The 16,998-nt window shown below is 37.5% G+C and overlaps 1 protein-coding gene across 6 annotated transcripts in view; it reads left to right on the forward strand.

The window, feature by feature from the left end:
* Positions 1-16,998, forward strand: part of PRUNE2 (prune homolog 2 with BCH domain) — a 256,673-nt gene that overhangs the window by 53,091 nt on the left and 186,584 nt on the right. For all 6 annotated transcript variants that reach the window (XM_041742368.1, XM_041742375.1, XM_041742364.1 and 3 more), the window contains exon 4: positions 344-507. In XM_041742368.1, coding sequence (XP_041598302.1) covers positions 344-507 — 164 coding nt within the window. The remainder of the gene's footprint in view (positions 1-343; positions 508-16,998) is intronic.

A 16,998-nucleotide genomic window follows, 5' to 3' on the forward strand; every position in this document is an offset into this window, starting at 1 on the left:
ATAAGATGTGGTGATATTCCATCTGGCTTGAAAATAGTGTCTGGCCTGTAGTAGAAGCTCAATAAATGTTAGCTATTATTAATTATTGTTATTATTATTATTGTCCAATGGCAAAACAAGAGATAGAAGTGCTGAGGTGTGAGGGGCTACCTACTAAGATTCTTGGGGAGTAAATTTGCTGAAATGGGATGTGAAGATGCATAGAATAAGGGTCTTCTCTTCTGAGTCAGATTTTTGGCTGTTGAGAGGAAGTCATTTGTGCGGGGGTAGAGATTAGACACTTCTAGAAAGTAAGAAAATGTGCCATATCTCTTTGTCTTCCTCTCTTCCATTTGCTTTACAGTGAGGACAACAGTTTAGAATCAGCGGTTGTCAAAGTCATTAATCCAGTGGAGCAAAGCGATGGTGGGCTTGAGTTCGGAGAGTCTTCCTCTTCCCTTGTGGTGAAAGAGATTCTCCAGGAGGCTCCTGAGCTCATCACTGAGCAGCTGGCTCATCTCCTCAGAGGTGAGAGATGGCTCTTTCTATTAAATACTGGAAGGCTTAATGGAGTGTTTCTCGACTTGCTCATGCAGAATGAGTGTGATCCATTCTTGGGTTAACAACCCCTTTAAAGACCACGGGAAGCTTCATCAGAGAAGCAGGGAGTAAAGAGTTTGTTAAAGAGTAGCATTATACTGAATATTAAAAATGTGCATTTAAAAATAGGCATGAAGGATCTTTGCTGTTTCACTAGACAGGAGTTTTAAATGGAATTGCTGTACCTCTGTTGGGGAGCGAGGATAGCTCCTCTGGCCTTCCAGCAGCTTTCAGAGGTGATTCTTGCCCCACAGCAGTGTGACTCAGGGCCAGAATCCATGTTCTCATATTGAAATATCTCCTGGTACTCGTATATGTTTGGCTTGTGGAACACTGCTTGGATGGCAAAATAAACACTTGTCATGTTGATGATTTTGTGTCTGAGCTTTTATAGTCACCTATCACCTCGTTGGCCCCACTCTAGTAACAGTCTCCCATCCTGACTCAGCCCTGGGTTCCCAGCACATTGCCATCAATTACCCTTTGAATATTTTTCATTTCCATCCATGGAACCTACTACCACTTCCAAAAGGGGTTTCTAACCTGGAAATTGTTAGTTGACTTTGGTGGCACAAAATTATCACAAAAATTCAGTATCGTCTCATGTAGGATGGCTCTGGGTGTTGTGTAAAGTTTTTCTTTCTTTCTTTCTTTCTTTCTTTCTTTCTTTCTTTCTTTCTTTCTTTTTTCTTTCTTTCTTTTTCTTTCTTTTTTCTTCCATCTTGAACATGGTATATGTGAGTTTTTCTCAGAAGTATTTAACACAAGAAAGTAAAAACAAAAAGCAGTGATTAACAGACTGAAAGAATTTTTTTAAAAAAAGACCAAGAGTATGTTGACACCACTCATCTGAGGACACTTTCCTTTGCTCCCTCTGTCTCATACACAATGCAGAGAGGAAAATATCCAAAAGTTATGTAGTTCTTGTGAATATTTCAGAACCAGTGCCCCCAGTAAACCTGTTTTAAGTATTTTTCTGGCAATGGACATCTGTAAAAATGCTCTGTGGGAAACTGTGCCCTCAACTAAACCAAGTAAATATGATCATTTATCTCTATGACAGAGCAGAAGGAAAATAAAGGTAATTGGGGATCTCAGCCAAGAGGGAAACTGTTGGGCACTGCAAATTTGCAGTGCAGGCAAACACTAGAGAGCATTTTGTTTAAATTTCTCACAAACTAAGAAGCTTGGTTTATTGTTGAAAAAAGACATGTATTATTTAGCAGGAAAGAAAGGTAGTCCATAAATTGCTCATCATCCTGCTTTTCCGTGAATAGTAAAATCAGCTCAAACTGTGATACATTGGTACAAAGGTATGATTTTGTTGTTGGTGATTATGATGATAATGATGATATTCAGGTTTAGGGAATTAGAAAGGATGCAGACCCATTTATGAGTTATGTTGGCTTTGGTCAGCAGAGCTACCAAGAACTTTGTTTTTTCTTATCATTGGAGGGTTTTTCTTATCATTGGAGGTTTTTCATAAGGTTGGGCTTGAAGTGGCATCCTATAGGAAGTTGGCAGAATCAGGACACCACTTCTTTGCTGCTTGCACATTGGGATGTAAGAGGACGAAGTGCTTCTGCATGCAAAGACTGCAGATACAGAAACTGTCATGAGAGAGAGTCCAGAGTCACTAAGCCTGGAAGGTGGCTTAGTAGAGTAGAAAGAAGTTTCTGGAGACCCTTGGCCAAAGTATGCATGTGTGCATGCGTATGTGTGTATACATACGTGGAGGGGTGGTGGACATCACTGAACAGTTTTGCCAAGAAGAAATTAAAGGATGGGGATCCAGGAAATTTGCCTTTAAAGAAGAAACTCAGGGCACCTGGGTGGGTCAGTGGTTGAGCATCTGCCTTTTGGCTCAGGTCGTGATCCTGGGGTCCTGGGGTCCTGATGTCCTGGGATTGAATCCCATATCCGGCTCCTATGGGGAGTCTGCTTTTCTCTCTGCCTATGTCTCTGCCTCTCTCTGTGTCTCTCATGAATAAATAAATAAAATCTTAAAAGAGAGAGAGAGAGAAAACCCAGAAGTTCAGAATAAGAAGGACAACAGGTCAGTTTTTTAAATCTTTAGTAGGTATCAGAAAGGAATCAAGTTGAATTTTGCAATATTCACTAAACTCAAAGTCAGATTTCAGTTTTCCAATCATGTATTAACACAAAACCTATGGGGGAAGGCTTTTGATGCACCTATAAATAATTTTAACATTCTTTGTTTTCATAACATATATAGTTACCTGTCCAAAGAGTTTTCTGTATAAACAGCTATGATGTTATTTCATATTTTGGGGTGCTCAAAATAATCATTGATTTGACACGCATTTCTAGAATGTGTTATGCATTTTTCTAGATCTTGAAGGAATGTAAAATTTCTATGCACACCTTTGCCACAAAGAGTTTTGAGAAATGTCTGTTTCCTGATATTGTGAGACTGAATATTTATGGCTGAGACAGAAGAATCTTTAAAAGTATCCTAATTAGCTTCTTTGGAGGATATATTATTATAAATTTTGTACCAAAATCCCCTCCCCCCCAACTTTACTATGAACAAAGTACTTAATCAATTTGATTGTTCTTTGCCTTTTATTCCCATGGGCATATCCTAGAACACATCATGCTGGGGCACACTAGTGTGCTGTAAATGGATTTCAAGTGGGCCATTGATCCCCTCAGTCCCTGAAGAGGACCTGTAGTATGCTCCTTAGCCTGCTATGCTGGGGGAAAAATGGTAATTTTCGTTGTGTTTCTTAATGTGCAAGAGTTTGGGGCTACTCTTCCTTAGTCTTGCTTGGTCAGCTCCTTCTTCTCTACTCAACTTCTAAGCACTCTAGTGCCGTCGAACTTTATCCTGGGACAATTTTTTTTTCCTTATACGATTCTTTTTTTTTAAGTTTTTATTTAAATTCCTATTAGTTACCATATAGCGTAATATTAGTTTCAGGTGTACCATATTGTGATTCACCCCTTCCATACGACAGGTGCACTGCCGAATCCCCATTGCCTACTTCCCCCATTGCTCATTCCCCTACCCCCAGTAACTATCAGTTTTTTCTCTGTAGTTAGGAGTCTGTTTCTTGTCTACACACTATCCTTAAGTGACCTCATTTTGTTCTGAGATTTTAGACCTCTTTATCATCCCTGGTTCGCCTGCAATGCCCATGTGACATCTTCACATGCATGGCTCGCCTTAGCCTGGCTGGAATGGACCCCCTTTAGTACCCTGTACCTCCAAAGCTGCTTTTGTCTCAGCTTTCCCCTGTCAGTAGAAGGCACTGCCAGCCACCACCCTTTACCCCAGCCACAATCTAAGATAGTTGATCCTTTCTATTTCATTTCCTCCCAAATTGATCTGTCATCCAGTCCTGCTGACTCTCCATCTACAACCTAACCGGAATCTGTCCATTCTCCCTTGATCACTGCAGGTGATGCAGTTGGAGCTGCCATTCTCCCTCTCTTCCACTAATGCAGTGGTTGTCTCAGTGTTGCCCTCTCTCCTCCATAAAATCTATTGTTTATGAAGTAGTCAGAATGGCTATTTAAAAGTACAAACCAGTTGTGTCTGGAACTTAGAAATCTCCTGCTTAAAATCCATCACACTCAAAATCCAAGCATCATCCATGAGCCCCCAGTCTACGATATGACCCCTCCCCTGCCTGCCCTGACATCATGTCATGTATTCCCTCCTATCTTTTCCCTTTGAGTGTTCCAGAGAAAGGGGCCCTTTAGTCTTTCAAACATGCCAGACTCCACTCTTGAGGAACTATGTAAGTTGTCCCTTCCTTCTGGAGTGCTTATTCCTCTCTATCTACTCATCTTTCAGTCTATCACAACTTTTTTCCTCCCTTTTGCTCCTTCACTCCAGAATACAAGCTTCATGAGGAAGCTGACTTTGTTTTGTTCACTGCTCCACTGATGTGTCTCTGATGCCTGGATCAGAGCCTGCCACATAGTAGATTCTCAATAAATACATCCAAAAAATAGATTATGCACGATAAGGCAAATACTTTCTACTATTATGATTGTATTGATTTAGTTCTGTGAAATGATAATATCCATTTCATTCTTGCCCATCTCTCCAGTGTTTTTTTTTTAAGAATTTATTCACTTATTCATGAGAGACACAGAGAGGCCGAGACATAGGCAGAGGGAGAAGCAGGCTGTCTGTGGGGAGTCTGATGCAGGAAGCCCAACATGGGACTTGATCCCAGGACCCCGGGATCAGGACCTGAGCCAAAGGCAGATGCTAAACCACTGAGCCATCCAGGTGCCCCCACCCCCAGTTCTTAATGTCCAGAATTTGGATTTTGTCCTTTCCAATAATAAACCCTCTTCTTATTTTTTCTCTTTTAGCTTTAAAGAAATCCTATTAGAATTTGTTCTGTTATTTTAAAAGCCTTTGTATTTTCATCTTTTGGTTATTTATGTGTATTTATGTGTATATGTATTTATATATATACTTTTTAAAAAGGTTTTATTTATTTATTTGAGAGAGAAAGATAGAAAGAACTCAAGCAAGAGAGAGTGGGAGAGGGGGAGAGGGTGAAGCAGACTCCCCACTTAATAGAAAGATGGAGGTGGGACTCTATCCCAGGACCCTGAGATCCTGACCTGAGCTGAAGGCAGATGCTTAACTGACTGAGCTACCCAGGCATCCCTGTATATATAATTTTAACCCTTTAATGGAGTATAATACACAGAAAAGAAAACAAAACATAAATATAAAGCTCAGTGAATTATCACCAAAGGGACATCCTTTTAACAATTACTGAGGTAAAGAAATAGAACAAGAAGACCTCATTGTGCCCCTTCTCATCACTACTCAGTTTTTCCTTAATGAAAGATAACCAGTCTGATTTTTATGGCACATTTCCTTTATAGTTTTACTACCCATGCCACGAATTGGTTTTGCCTGTTTTGCATATTATGTAAATGGAATCATATAGTTATACTCTCGTTGTTATTAGAAGTCTATATTTATATTAAATACAGTATTGGGGCACCTGGGTACCTCAGTTGGTTGAGCATCTGACTCTTTATTTTGGCTCAGATCAGGCTCTCAGGATTTTGACATCGAACCCTGCGATGTGCTCTGTGCTCAGCGTGAAGTCTGCTTGAGATTCTCTCTTTCTCTCTCCTCCTCTGCCCCTCTCCTCCAGACATGTGTGTGCTCTCTCTAAATAAATGAAATCAATCAATCAATAAATAAATGTAGTATCTATTTGCATAAGTCAGTCATCAATTATATATCTAGTATTCATGTCCTTTCTTCTTGCATAGAGTATTTGAAATGGCTTACAAACATGCATGCAAATATAATAAAACAGGGGGAAAAAAAGTTGGAGTCAGGAAAAACAAAAATGTGCCAAGGAAGGGATAAGATCAAGATAGAGTAAGAACTTTAGGAGTAAAAGTAGTATTCAATCTAAAACTTGGCATGTGAGCCTCCTGGAGCCACTGAAAAAATAGAAACCAAACTAACTGTAATATTTATATCATTTCTAAAACAAATACATATATCAGTTCCTCATTTTCAAAAGAAATCTAAGTCTAATGTCCTTTTCCCTTGTATCAATCTTCTGGAAGATTCCCTTAATAATGTCATAGACACCCTCCCACATATGTAGTAGCAGTTGATGTGGAAACTGAGCGCAGAGTGTCAGATACTTCCCACTCCCCAATTAGTGTAGGGATGTTGTTTTAATCAACTTCACTTTTAGTCTAGAAACCTGATTTTCTGTTCTAAATTTCTTTTCTCTACATATTGCTGTTTTTCTCTCAATACAGGAAACAAATATTTAAATTCAATTATGTTGGAATCTTTTGTAGTCTTATATTTAAAGCTGTAGGTGTATATGCTAGCGTTTGCCGTGTGGGGGAATATCAAATTCAAATACTGAGGTAGACCTGGTTATTACAGATATCGTCAAAAGATCATTTATATACCAATTAGAAGTAGGCATCGTGTTGCCAGGGTAGAAATAACCTGCTGTGTTTCTCTAATGATCTCCCTTGTCACTGTACCCTCTGGGCCCTGGCAGGACAGTTACGGGTAAATGTCAACAGGTGACTCACTCATGGCCCATGTGTGTTCAGACTTTGCAGGGGATTTAATGAAGTCCACATAATTTGCATTTCCTTAAATTAATATGTCTTACAAAAGCTAGGTCTTGCTGTGGTCTTTTAATAAGATGTACCTCAAACTTAGAAATTTCAAGATACAGATCATTAGCATCACTTTCATCTGGAAGATGCAGATTGACTTCTATAGATTACTTTCTAATTATTTGTGAGAAGTTGTTTGTCTAAGGAGAGAATGTGTTCGTTCCAATGGGATGGAAAATGACCCTGAGTTTTGGAAATGCCATTTTATTTCTCTCCCCTTCCCCATGTCTGTTTTCCCTGTTGTGGCTCGTTCTTTCTTTCTTTCTTTCTTTCTTTCTTTCTTTCTTTCTAAGATTTTATTTATTCATGAGAGACACAGAGAGAGAAGCAGAGACACAGGCAGAGGGAGAAGCAGGCTCCATGCAGGGAGCCTGATGTGGGACTCGATCCCGGGACTTCAGGACCACGCCCCTGGCCGAAGGCAGGCGCTAAACCACTGAGCCATCCAGGGATCCCCCTTTTTTTCTTTCTCCTCTTCCACCTTTCCTTTTCATCTCTTCCTGCTCTTCCTTTTCCCCCCCGCCTTGCTACTCTCCGCTTCTATGATCTTTTTGTTATCATTTTCAGACAAGCTGCAACCTGCCCCTATTTAAAAGTCACTGGGTACACTCAGAGTGGCCTGAAGTTGGTGTTTGGTTTTGCCTTGAGTTTTTGCCAAAAGCAAACGATTATGAACCCACTAGAATCCTCAACCTGTGTTCTTTAATTTCCCCAGAGGTGTGCACGAGAAGACTATTGCCAAATTTAAGGTCCATTAAATCGCTGAATCATCGCATTGGGGATTTATGTGCAGGCGTGTGCCTGTGTGTGTGTGTGTGTTTGTGCGTGCGTGTTTCTGGGAACCAGCTGGCCATGATGAGATTGCAGCCACTGATTACCAGTCGGGTTTCCATTAAGACTACACTCCCCTGAAAGGCCTGTCACGTTTATTTGTATAAGGCCTTGACAGAGCCACAGTATGAATAGTGAAACAAATGAGGGCGATTGTTCATCGCTCAGGACACAGAAAACCCATGCCCGAGGTTTTTAAGAAACACACTCCCTCCTTCCTATTGGCAGTTCCATCTGAACTTCAATAAAGAATAGTTGCTTGCTATTTTAGTAGCCTGGATTAACAGCTTCAAAAAAGATCCTTTTAAGGAGGTCAAATGAGAGAGGAACTGGTGCCAGATTTTTTTTTCTTCCTTCCTTTCTTTTTTTTTTTTCCCCTCTCCTGCCCAAAGAGGGAATCATCCTCTTCCAGTGAATCATCTGTCTCCTGAAATGGTTACAAAGTCCAAAGGGAATTTCTTCTGTCCTGTTTTACTGAGGAAGAGGGAAGATCTGCGTTGTGGGTAGAGGAAAGAGATTACTTACTATTTATTTATTTATTTGTTTTGCTAGTTATAAAACCAGAACAATTCCTCAACCTCAGAGTTCTTATGCCATGCCAAGATGAGCCTTATTCTTAAATTCAGACATTTTAAATATAGAAGATTATTAAGCACTTGAATAATACGCTTCTTTTTTGTCCCTTTTCAGGCAAAAATGTGAGCTGTTGTATTTTCTATCTTTTTTTCCCTCCTTCCTTCTCCTGCCCCCTCCATGATTCATGCTTTTATTTATGTATTTTTTGTTCCAGTATGAAAAAAAAATCGATCCCAAGTGAAACAAGGAAAGAGGTTTAAATTCCTTCTTTTCTGCTAAGAATTTATCATGCAGAATATGCCTTTACTGTGGTGAATGTTTTCCCCAAACAACTTCTGACTTCATTAGATCATGTTTAATATTAATGTACTGCAATTGCTTTTGGCAAGAGGTCCTTCACTTTGCCATTCTTTTGAACAAAGAACATTGTGGTTGATTTTTTTTTTCTAATGGAATGAAATGTTTGTTACAATTTTATTATAATTGCTTTCTTTGTTGCTTCTTGTCAATCCCTCCTGGCCCGTGAATAACAGGGACACTGCTGGGTACATGTGTATGGATTTAAATATTTTTTTAGTTCTGCAGAATTTGCTGGAAGTCAAATCCACAAATCCCCAGATCCAAATCAACTCTTGCTCCAAAAACAGGTTTGATTTTGCTAAGAGTGCCTTTGGCTGCTATATATTCTGATACTGGTATTTAACTAAGTATATAGATAAACGGGTCTTTAATGTGAAGTAGAAAAATTTGCTTTAGATGAATCCATGAATAGGGTTGGGCCATAGCCATTCTTTTGCAGTAAAAACAACTCGGAGTATGGTGAGCATCTTTTGGAGTTATTTTTTCCCCACTTATATCAGTATATCATCTTTCTGTCAAGTCACAATCATAAATCAATGTCAGAAGTGTCTTTCATTGAATTATTCTGCAAGACTCTGTTTAGTGCAGTGTCTGTTAGATTAATTTCTGAATACTGCACTTCTATTTTATGTTTTTTAACATTAAGATCCTCAAATCAAAGAAAATGGATTCTTGGTTTGACTATAAGCCAAGCACATTTTTTTGTGAATTTTTTTCTAAAGATCTTACGTTTTGATGCTATTACAGTTTTTTTTTAATTTTAAAATTCAATTTTTAATTATGATTGCTTATAAAAATACAGGTTTTGTATTATTAAGCTTATATCAAGCACCCTTGCTAAATTTACCTACTATGTTGAGCTCATTTATAGGTTCTTTTGAGTTTTTTATATACATAAATCTATAGTCTATGAAAAATGACAATTTTTATATCTTCTTTTCTTTCCTTATACATTTTACTTCTTTTGCTTTCTTCATTGCCCTGGCTGGGGTTCACAGTACAGTGTTGAATAGAAATAGTAATAGCAGGCATCTCATTTCTGCCTCATTTCTGATTTGAGGTGGAAGTCTTTCAATACTTCACAGTTAAATACAAGGTTTGCTTTCTTTGTTTAGTTTTCATAAATGCCTTTCATCAAATTAAGGAAGTTGTGTTCTATTTCTGCTTGGCTGAGATTTTATGTAATGATTCAATCTTGAATTTTATGAAGTGGTTTTATTACTTGACATTGCCTGAGATTATCATAATGATTTTTTCTTCTATTAATGTGGTGAATGATATTGATTGATTTTTGAATGTTAATTTGTCTTTTAATTCCTAGGATATCCCTAGTTGGTGACTATATAATAACCTATAATATATTGCTAATTTGATTTGGAATTAGTTTTAAGGGTTTTTTGTTTTTTTGTTTTTTTGGTTTTTTTTGCTATGTTTATAAAAGAGACTTGCCTTTACTTCTTTTTTCTTGCAATGTCCCTATTGGATATTGGTATTGAGATTAGGTTAGGTTCAGAAAATAAGTTGGAAAGTGTTCTCTCTATTCTTTGGAAGAATTTGTGTTAAAAATTAATATATATCTTTAAAGTTTGAAACTATGGATATTAAATTTAATGGAATCATTTTTAATTTATTTTTTATTAAGTAAATTCAGCTCCCAATGTAGGCCTCAAACTCATGACCCTGAGATCAAAAGTCACACACTCTCCTCTTTGAGCCAGCCAGGTGCCCCTAATGGATTCATTTTTAAGTAGCTACAAAACCATCCAGATTTTAAATTTCTTGCTTGCCAGTTTTGAGAAGTTGAGTTTTTTTCAGAAGTATTTTCAGCAGAATTTTATAATCTATTACAGTTTGTTCTTAGTGTCATTAGAATCTGTAGTATGTCACTATTTCATTCCTCATTTTGATAAATTATGCTTTGTTTCATTCTTTTTTTCTTTTTTCTTTTTTTAATAAAGATTTTATTTATTTATTCATGAGACACAGAGAGAGAGAGAGAGAGAGAGAGGCAGAGACACAGGCAGAGGGAGAAGCAGGCTCCATGCACTGAGAGCCCGACGTGGGATTCGATCCCGGGTCTCCAGGATCGCGCCCTGGGCCAAAGGCAGGCGTCAAACCGCTGTGCCACCCAGGGATCCCGATATATTTATATTTTTAATTATATCTTTTCTTCTACATTTTTTAGTTGAATATTTGCTGTTTTTTTTAATATCTGATGCTTTTAAAGATATCTTTCCCCATAACATAGCTCCAGTTGTGTTCCACAAGTTTAAATGTCATATTTTCATTATTATTCAATTAAAATACATTCTAATTATGTTGTGATTTCTTTTACCATGAGTTAGAAGTGCATTGTTTAATTTGCAAATTTTGAGAATTTTCTAGTTTTGTTCTATTACTATTTTCCAGATTATCATCCTGGTGGCTATAGAATATAATTCTGTGATTGCAGTCTTTTGAAATTTGTTAACACTTGATTCTCCCCAAACGCTGCCACACCTCACACCCCCTCCTGTCTCTGGGGGTGAACAGAAGTGGAGCTGGGGAGACAAGGAGAGCCTGGTGCCCTATCCACCCCACGCCTGTATCTAATACATAAATACAGAGATGTGTTAAAAAAAAAAAAAGACTTGATTTATGCCTCAACAAATGGTTAGTTGAATTAATGTCTTATCTGTGCTAGACAAGAAAGTATAGTCCACCATTGTTGATGACAATGTTCAATATATGCTGGTTAGGTCAAGTTTGTTACTCATGTTGCTCAAATATTCTGTATCTTTTTTTTAAAGATATATTTATTTATTTTAGAGAGGGAGCAGGGCAGAGGGAGAGAGAAAATCAAGCAGACTCGGCATTGAGCATGGAGCCATAGGGAGATCAATCTGACTTGAACCAAAACCTAGTTGGATGCTTAACTGACTGTGTCACGAAGGTGGCTCTCAAATAATCTACATCTTTACCGATTTTTCTCCTACTGGTTCTTAGAGTTGCTGAGAAGGATGTCTTAAAATTTCCCACTGTGACTATGCATTTACCTTTCTTTATCCAGTTTTGTCACTTTTTGCTTTGCATATGAAGCTGTGTTATTTAGCACATATAAATTTGGGATTTACATTTAATAGTATTAAATATAATACTATATTATTCTGAGGATTGACTATTTAATAGTAAAAAAATCATCTTAATGTCAAGAAATTCTTTTTGCCTTATATTAGACAATATATATATATTATATATATATAAATATTATAGGCAATATATAATATATAATTATATTATATATAAAATAAGCAATATATATTATATTATATATATTATATATTATATATAATTATATTATATATTATATATTATATTCTTTTGCGTGATATTAGTATATTATACCAATGTTACAGTTTTTTCTACCTTTTACTTTCAACCTTTCAACATCCTTATGTGTAAGGTATGCTTTACAAACAGTATCTTGCTCTTATGACTTTTAAAATTCAGCTTGATAATTTTTCTTTTAATATAAGTATTTTGTCTTTTTTATATTGGCAAAAACATGTAACTTTAAATTTATCATGTTAACCATTTTTAATTGTACATTTTGTAATGTTAAGTATTTTCATACTGTTGTGCATTCAATCTCTAGAAGTTTTTCATCATGCAACACTGAAACTACACCCAAGAAACACTGATTATCTCCACACCTGATATAATTACACTTACATTTGGGTTTCAATTTGTCATTTTCCTGTTTGTTTTAAACTTGTCTCACATTCTCCCTGTTTCCTCATTTCTTTACTACTGTTATACCTTTTTTGCTACTACATTTCCCCACATAAGCTTGTGATATATGAATCATTTTAAAGACTTATTTTAGTAGTTACAACACAGATTATAACATATAATCAAAATCTCATATAAATTGGTATTTTCACCATTTCCCTGCAATCCAAGAACCTTAGAGCAATTTGCCTTGATGTGGTCCCTTCTGAAATTTGTTACTATTGGAATGTATTTTAATCACACATATATTTAAAACTCTGTAAGATTTTGCCATAGTTTGGGGGCTCCTGGATGGCTCAGTTGGTTAAGCCTCTGACTCTTGGTTTCAGCTCAGGTCATGATCTCAGGGTTGTGAGATAGAGCTCCATGCTCAGTACAGAGTCTGCTTGAGATTCTCTCTCTCTCCCTCTGCCCTTCCCTTTCTAAAATAAATAGATAAATCTTTTAAAAAAGATATTGAAATTGTTTTATACAGTGAATGTTGATTTATTCATATCCACATATTCACATTCTCCAGTGTTTTTCTTTCCTTCCTACATTTCTTTACTTCCACCTATCATAGTTTTATTCTGCTTTTACTATTGCTTTTAGTGTGGGTTTCCTCTTGACAAACAATTTCAGTTTATTTCTCTGGAAATGTCTTCTTTTTTGCCTTCATTTTATATGTTCACCCAGGATAGAATTTTAGAACAGCACTTATTTTATATCCACACTTTGAAGATAATTCCATTGTCTTCTGCCTTTCATTATTTCTGATAAGGTCAGTTTTATTTTTGTTCCTTTGACAGTCAAACTCCTTTTTCTCTGATTGATTGAAGATTTTTATTCTCTATAGTTTTTAGCAGTTTTAGGGTCATGTGCCTAGAGGGCCTTTTCTTTGCATTTATCCTGATTTGGGTTCATAGTTTAACATGAATGGTAGAGTGATAGCTTTCATTAATTTTGAAAGGTGATTGGCCATTGCCTTTTCAAATATAATTTCAGTCCCATTTTCTTTCTTCCCCAAGGGAAACTCCCATTGCACGCATGTTAGACCTTTTTGCCATGCTCCTTGGTTTTCTTATGCTTATCTCTATATTTTTCCTGTCTTTTTTCTCTCCATACTTCAAGATGGATATTTTCTTCTGACATATTTTGCAATTTACTAATCTTCTCCTCAGTATATTTAATCCATTATGAAGCACATTTTTTGAGTCTTAAATTCAATTATTAAATTTACAGTTTATTTTTTTTATTTTTTATTTTTTATTTATTTATGATAGTCACACAGACAGAGAGAGAGAGAGAGGCAGAGACACAGGCAGAGGGAGAAGCAGGCTCCATGCACCGGGAGCCTGATGTGGGATTCGATCCCGGGTCTCCAGGATTGCGCCCTGGGCCAAAGGCAGGCGCTAATCCGCTGCGCCACCCAGGGATCCCCTAAATTTACAGTTTAAAAATTTCTTTTGGGGATCCCTGAGTGGCTCAGCGGTTTAGCGCCTGCCTTCAGCCCAGAGCATGATCCTGGAGTCCCAGAATCGAGTCCCACATCGGAGTCCTGCATGGAGCCTGCTTCTCCCTCTGCCTGCGTCTCTGCCTCTCTCTCTCTCTCTCTCTCTCTCTCTCTGTCTCTCATAAATAAATAAATAAAATTTTTTTAAAAATTAAAAAATAAAAATTTCTTTTGAATATTTTATTTATAGATTCTCTCTACTGCAGTTTTCCAGCTACTTTCTTTTTAATCTCCTCTGGTTCTGTTTCCATTCATTTTCTCATGAGTTTTTTTTCCCCCCCTCTAGAGTTTTCAGTCATTTGGTCATATGTTTTTATTTATTTTTTTAAGATTTTGTTTATTTATTCATGAGAGAGACACACACACATCAGAAAGAGAGAGAGAGAGAGAGAGAGGTAGAGACACAAGCAGAGGTTAGAAGCAGGCTCCATGCAGGGATCCTGATGTGGAACTCGATCCCAGGACTCCAGGATCACGCCCTGGGCTGCAGGCGGCACTAAACCGCTGAGCCACCCAGGGATCCCAAGGTCATATGTTTTTAATGTTTGGTAATTTTTTTTTGATTGTTGAATAACATACATGAAAAATGTAGAGACAATGAGTGTGGTTGATGAGATCTAGAGAGGGTTGACTTTTGCATCTCAGAGGCAATTAAGAGTATCAGATAAACGTAATCTATTTTGTGTTTGAGTTGATTTGAATCAGGATTTCAGTCATCATGAAGATTAATCTATCTTTGCTCCATCCTTCTGCTATGGTGGAGGTCAACACACTTTATCTGTATATGGTCAGATAGTAAATAGTTTAGGCTTTGCAGGCCTACAGGTATCTGTTGCAACTACTCACTCTATCATTATAGCACACAAGAAATCCGTAAATAATATGTGTGGTTTTATTCCAATAAAACTTTTATTTATAATATTTGGCATTGGGCCAGATTTACCCTGCAGACCATCGTTCTCCAACCTCTCTCTATCCTAGGGTATAACTCTCTGGGGCTTCCTCTTAAAACCTGGGTTATTTAACCAAGACCCTTTTTCTGTAGAGATCCCTACACTTCAATTTTTGTCTCACTATTTCTGTGAAATAATTGTTAGATCTATGAACCTTCTTATCTCGTTGGCTACAAATTATGAATTACCAATTAGAGAGGAACAACCACACTAGATGTGGGCTTCACCTTTTTGCACTTATCTTATCTCCAGGATCTTAACTTTTAAGATAGTCACCTGGGTAGCAGTCTGACACCATCAAAGATTTTTTGTTGTTGTTATTATTTATCTAGCTTTTCTCCTTGTTCTTGGTACAGATAGTTTATCAGAGCCAGAAGCATATGAGGTCTTTATTTGAAATTCAGATTCACCATTGCCTTAACAAAGATTGGAAAAACCATCTTTATGTTTTGAATTTTGCATCAGTGATTGTCAGACCGAAGGGTATGCTCAGAGTCCAGTTGGCTACTCTCTGCCTTTAAATGATAATTTGTCTCGAATCTGCTCACTTCTCCCCATGCTGATTGCTCCTTCCTTAATTCTCATCTAAAATGGCTTTCAAGGGTACCTGGGTGGCTCAGCTGGTTAAATATCTGCCTTCAGCTCAGGTCATGACCTTGGGGTCATGGGATCGAGTCCCACATTGGGCTCCCAGTTCAGCAGGAGTCTGCTTCTCCCTCTCCCCTGCTTGTGCTCTCTGTCTCTTTCTCTCTCTCATAAATAAATAAATAAATAAATAAATAAAATCTTTTTAAAAATGGCTTTCTAATTCTCCCAATATGCCCTAATTCATTCTCTGCATGGTAGCTGGAGGGGTCCTTATAAAACATAAATGTGAGCATGTTATCCCTTGCAACTTAAACCCTTTTATAAAAGTAAACTCTAGGACTAACATGGGGCTCAAACTCACAACTCTGAGATCAAGAGTTGCTTGCTCCACTGACTGAGCCAGCCAGGTGCCTCTCACTGCTTCAAACTCTTTAATGCTTCTCTATTTCCTTTCAAATATAAAAGACAAACTTTAAGATGGCTTGTAAGGCCCTTCATGACCTTACCACTATCCACTTCTCCAACCAAATTTTCCAATTTTTTTTCTAAAATGATTCTATCTGGTTTGCATTAATTGCTTGCTGTTCATTGAGGAGACCAGAGACTCTCCCACCTCAGTGCCTTCACACATGGTCTACCTGACTTGAGATCTTCATACTTTTCTTTCACCTTAAGATATCTTTCAAGTCTCAGCTAAAGTTAACTCTCTCTACAAAACTTTTTTTTGACTCCTAAATTCTGGCCTAGTTCTGGAGTGCTCTATATTTCCCCGATGATATTTCTTATCCCCTGAATAATGAAATTGAATGTGTTGACTTGTTTATAGCCCCTAAATACTCTGAGCTTCATAGGGCAAAAACTGTTTCTATTTCAGTCTTGAATCATTAGCATCTAGCACAGCACCTGGCCCATGGGAGGTGCTTCCTAGTGCTTCTTTGAATGAATGAATGAATGTTTTAAATATATGAGGGATTATTTACTTTTTATTCTGATGTTTACATTCATTGCTGCCCAGTATAGCTTTATAAGCTGGCAAAGCAGTATTATTTCTGTTTTAAAATGGACAAGTGGTAACAGGCCAGATGACTTGCATGGGGGTTTTCAAGATGTTTAATAGAGAGTGTAGAGCTCATCTCTAGGTTATGTAGGTTTCAGGATAGATGTTGAGATCATGTACCATGGTTTTGCCTTACTCACTACATCACTTCTCCTTTTCCATTCCCATCTCTTTCTTTTCCTTCCCCCTATGATTATCAGTAAGGCCACACTGAAAGCCAGAGAGATGGTGACACCTTGATTAATCAGTTAGGTGTGGGAATTTTTAGAGAGTTTAATCATCCATCATTAAACAAAACTTTTCTTCCCCCGTCATGGCTCCATGTTAGCCTGGGATCAGAATGCAGAGGAAGGGGATGTGACAGGTGGTAACTCCTCCTTTATAAGGTGAGATTGTGCATAGAAATGCCAGGTCTCTGTGGTGACTTCAAAGTGGTGTGTGGTGCCTGGAAGATGGAGAAGGGGCTCCAGGTGGTGACCTTGTCAGATTGCTTTGCTGCTGATAGTGGGACTCTGCAATCATCTGCTTGTTAAAAGGAAGAAGTTCATATATGAAATCAATAATGTGATGAGTGGGCACAGTCTCCTCCATGATCTCTTTCAGGTAATATTAAAGGGAAATATTAA

The sequence above is a fragment of the Vulpes lagopus genome, chromosome 2 (genome assembly GCF_018345385.1).
Source record: "Vulpes lagopus strain Blue_001 chromosome 2, ASM1834538v1, whole genome shotgun sequence".
NCBI classification, from domain to species: domain Eukaryota; kingdom Metazoa; phylum Chordata; class Mammalia; order Carnivora; family Canidae; genus Vulpes; species Vulpes lagopus.